The following is an 830-nucleotide window of genomic DNA, read 5'->3' as shown; positions in this document are numbered from 1 at the left end:
ATATATATATATATATATATATATAGACAGAGGGAGAATAGAGAGTGGAGACAGACAGACCGAGACGAAAACAGAAGCAGAGACAAATGTAATAATGGAAAGTTAATTCACTCACTTTTACAACTTCTTCAGGGTACCACATTGCTGGTTCATAACAACCATTTTTACATCGCATGCATTGTTGGCCATATAATTTAAACATCACATAACCAGAACTAGTTGCGAAATTCAAATGAAACCAAAATATAACTCTGCCTTTCATCGAAGTCCAACCATGACCACATTGCTATAACAAATATAAGAAAAAAATAATATCTAGGAATTACTGAACTCGTCATAAATTAAAGAAAAGAAGAAATATTATAAATGTGTTGCGTTAATACTTTAAATAAAAATTACTGCAAAAAAGTAACGGGTATCAAGATTTTATCTATCCCAGTAATAAAGTATAGCTATATTATTCTCTACTGGAATCTAAATGAATTAGCAGGACACGAGAGCAAAAGAAGGAAAATAATGACTGTAGATATAATATATTTGTCATAAATACAAAGAGAGTAGCGTCCTTATGCAACTATAAAGCTATTAATTGCAAGACTATAATAAAAACTTGCAATGAATAAATGGAAACTAATACAAGAAAGATACAAAACACGAACAAAATTAAAAACAAAACTGTCTTCAAGGACAGTAACAAATATGGAGAGGATAATAGAGAAATAAACAGAAACCGTTTAAAAAGAAAAACTAAACATTGAGTTGAAAATAAAATTATTTTAAGGTATGTATGTATGTATGTATGTATGTATGTATGTATGTATGTATGTATG

At 28.9% G+C, this 830-nt stretch overlaps 1 protein-coding gene across 2 annotated transcripts in view; it reads right to left on the bottom strand.

Annotated features, from left to right (window-relative positions):
- The window catches only part of LOC106876751 (receptor-transporting protein 3), a 35,831-nt gene that overhangs the window by 7,778 nt on the left and 27,223 nt on the right, over nt 1-830 (bottom strand). For both annotated transcript variants that reach the window (XM_014925437.2, XM_014925438.2), the window contains exon 4: nt 116-286. In XM_014925437.2, coding sequence (XP_014780923.1) covers nt 116-286 — 171 coding nt within the window. The remainder of the gene's footprint in view (nt 1-115; nt 287-830) is intronic.

The sequence above is a fragment of the Octopus bimaculoides genome, chromosome 12 (assembly GCF_001194135.2).
Source record: "Octopus bimaculoides isolate UCB-OBI-ISO-001 chromosome 12, ASM119413v2, whole genome shotgun sequence".
Taxonomy (NCBI): domain Eukaryota; kingdom Metazoa; phylum Mollusca; class Cephalopoda; order Octopoda; family Octopodidae; genus Octopus; species Octopus bimaculoides.
This window is presented reverse-complemented; position numbering and strand designations above follow the sequence as displayed.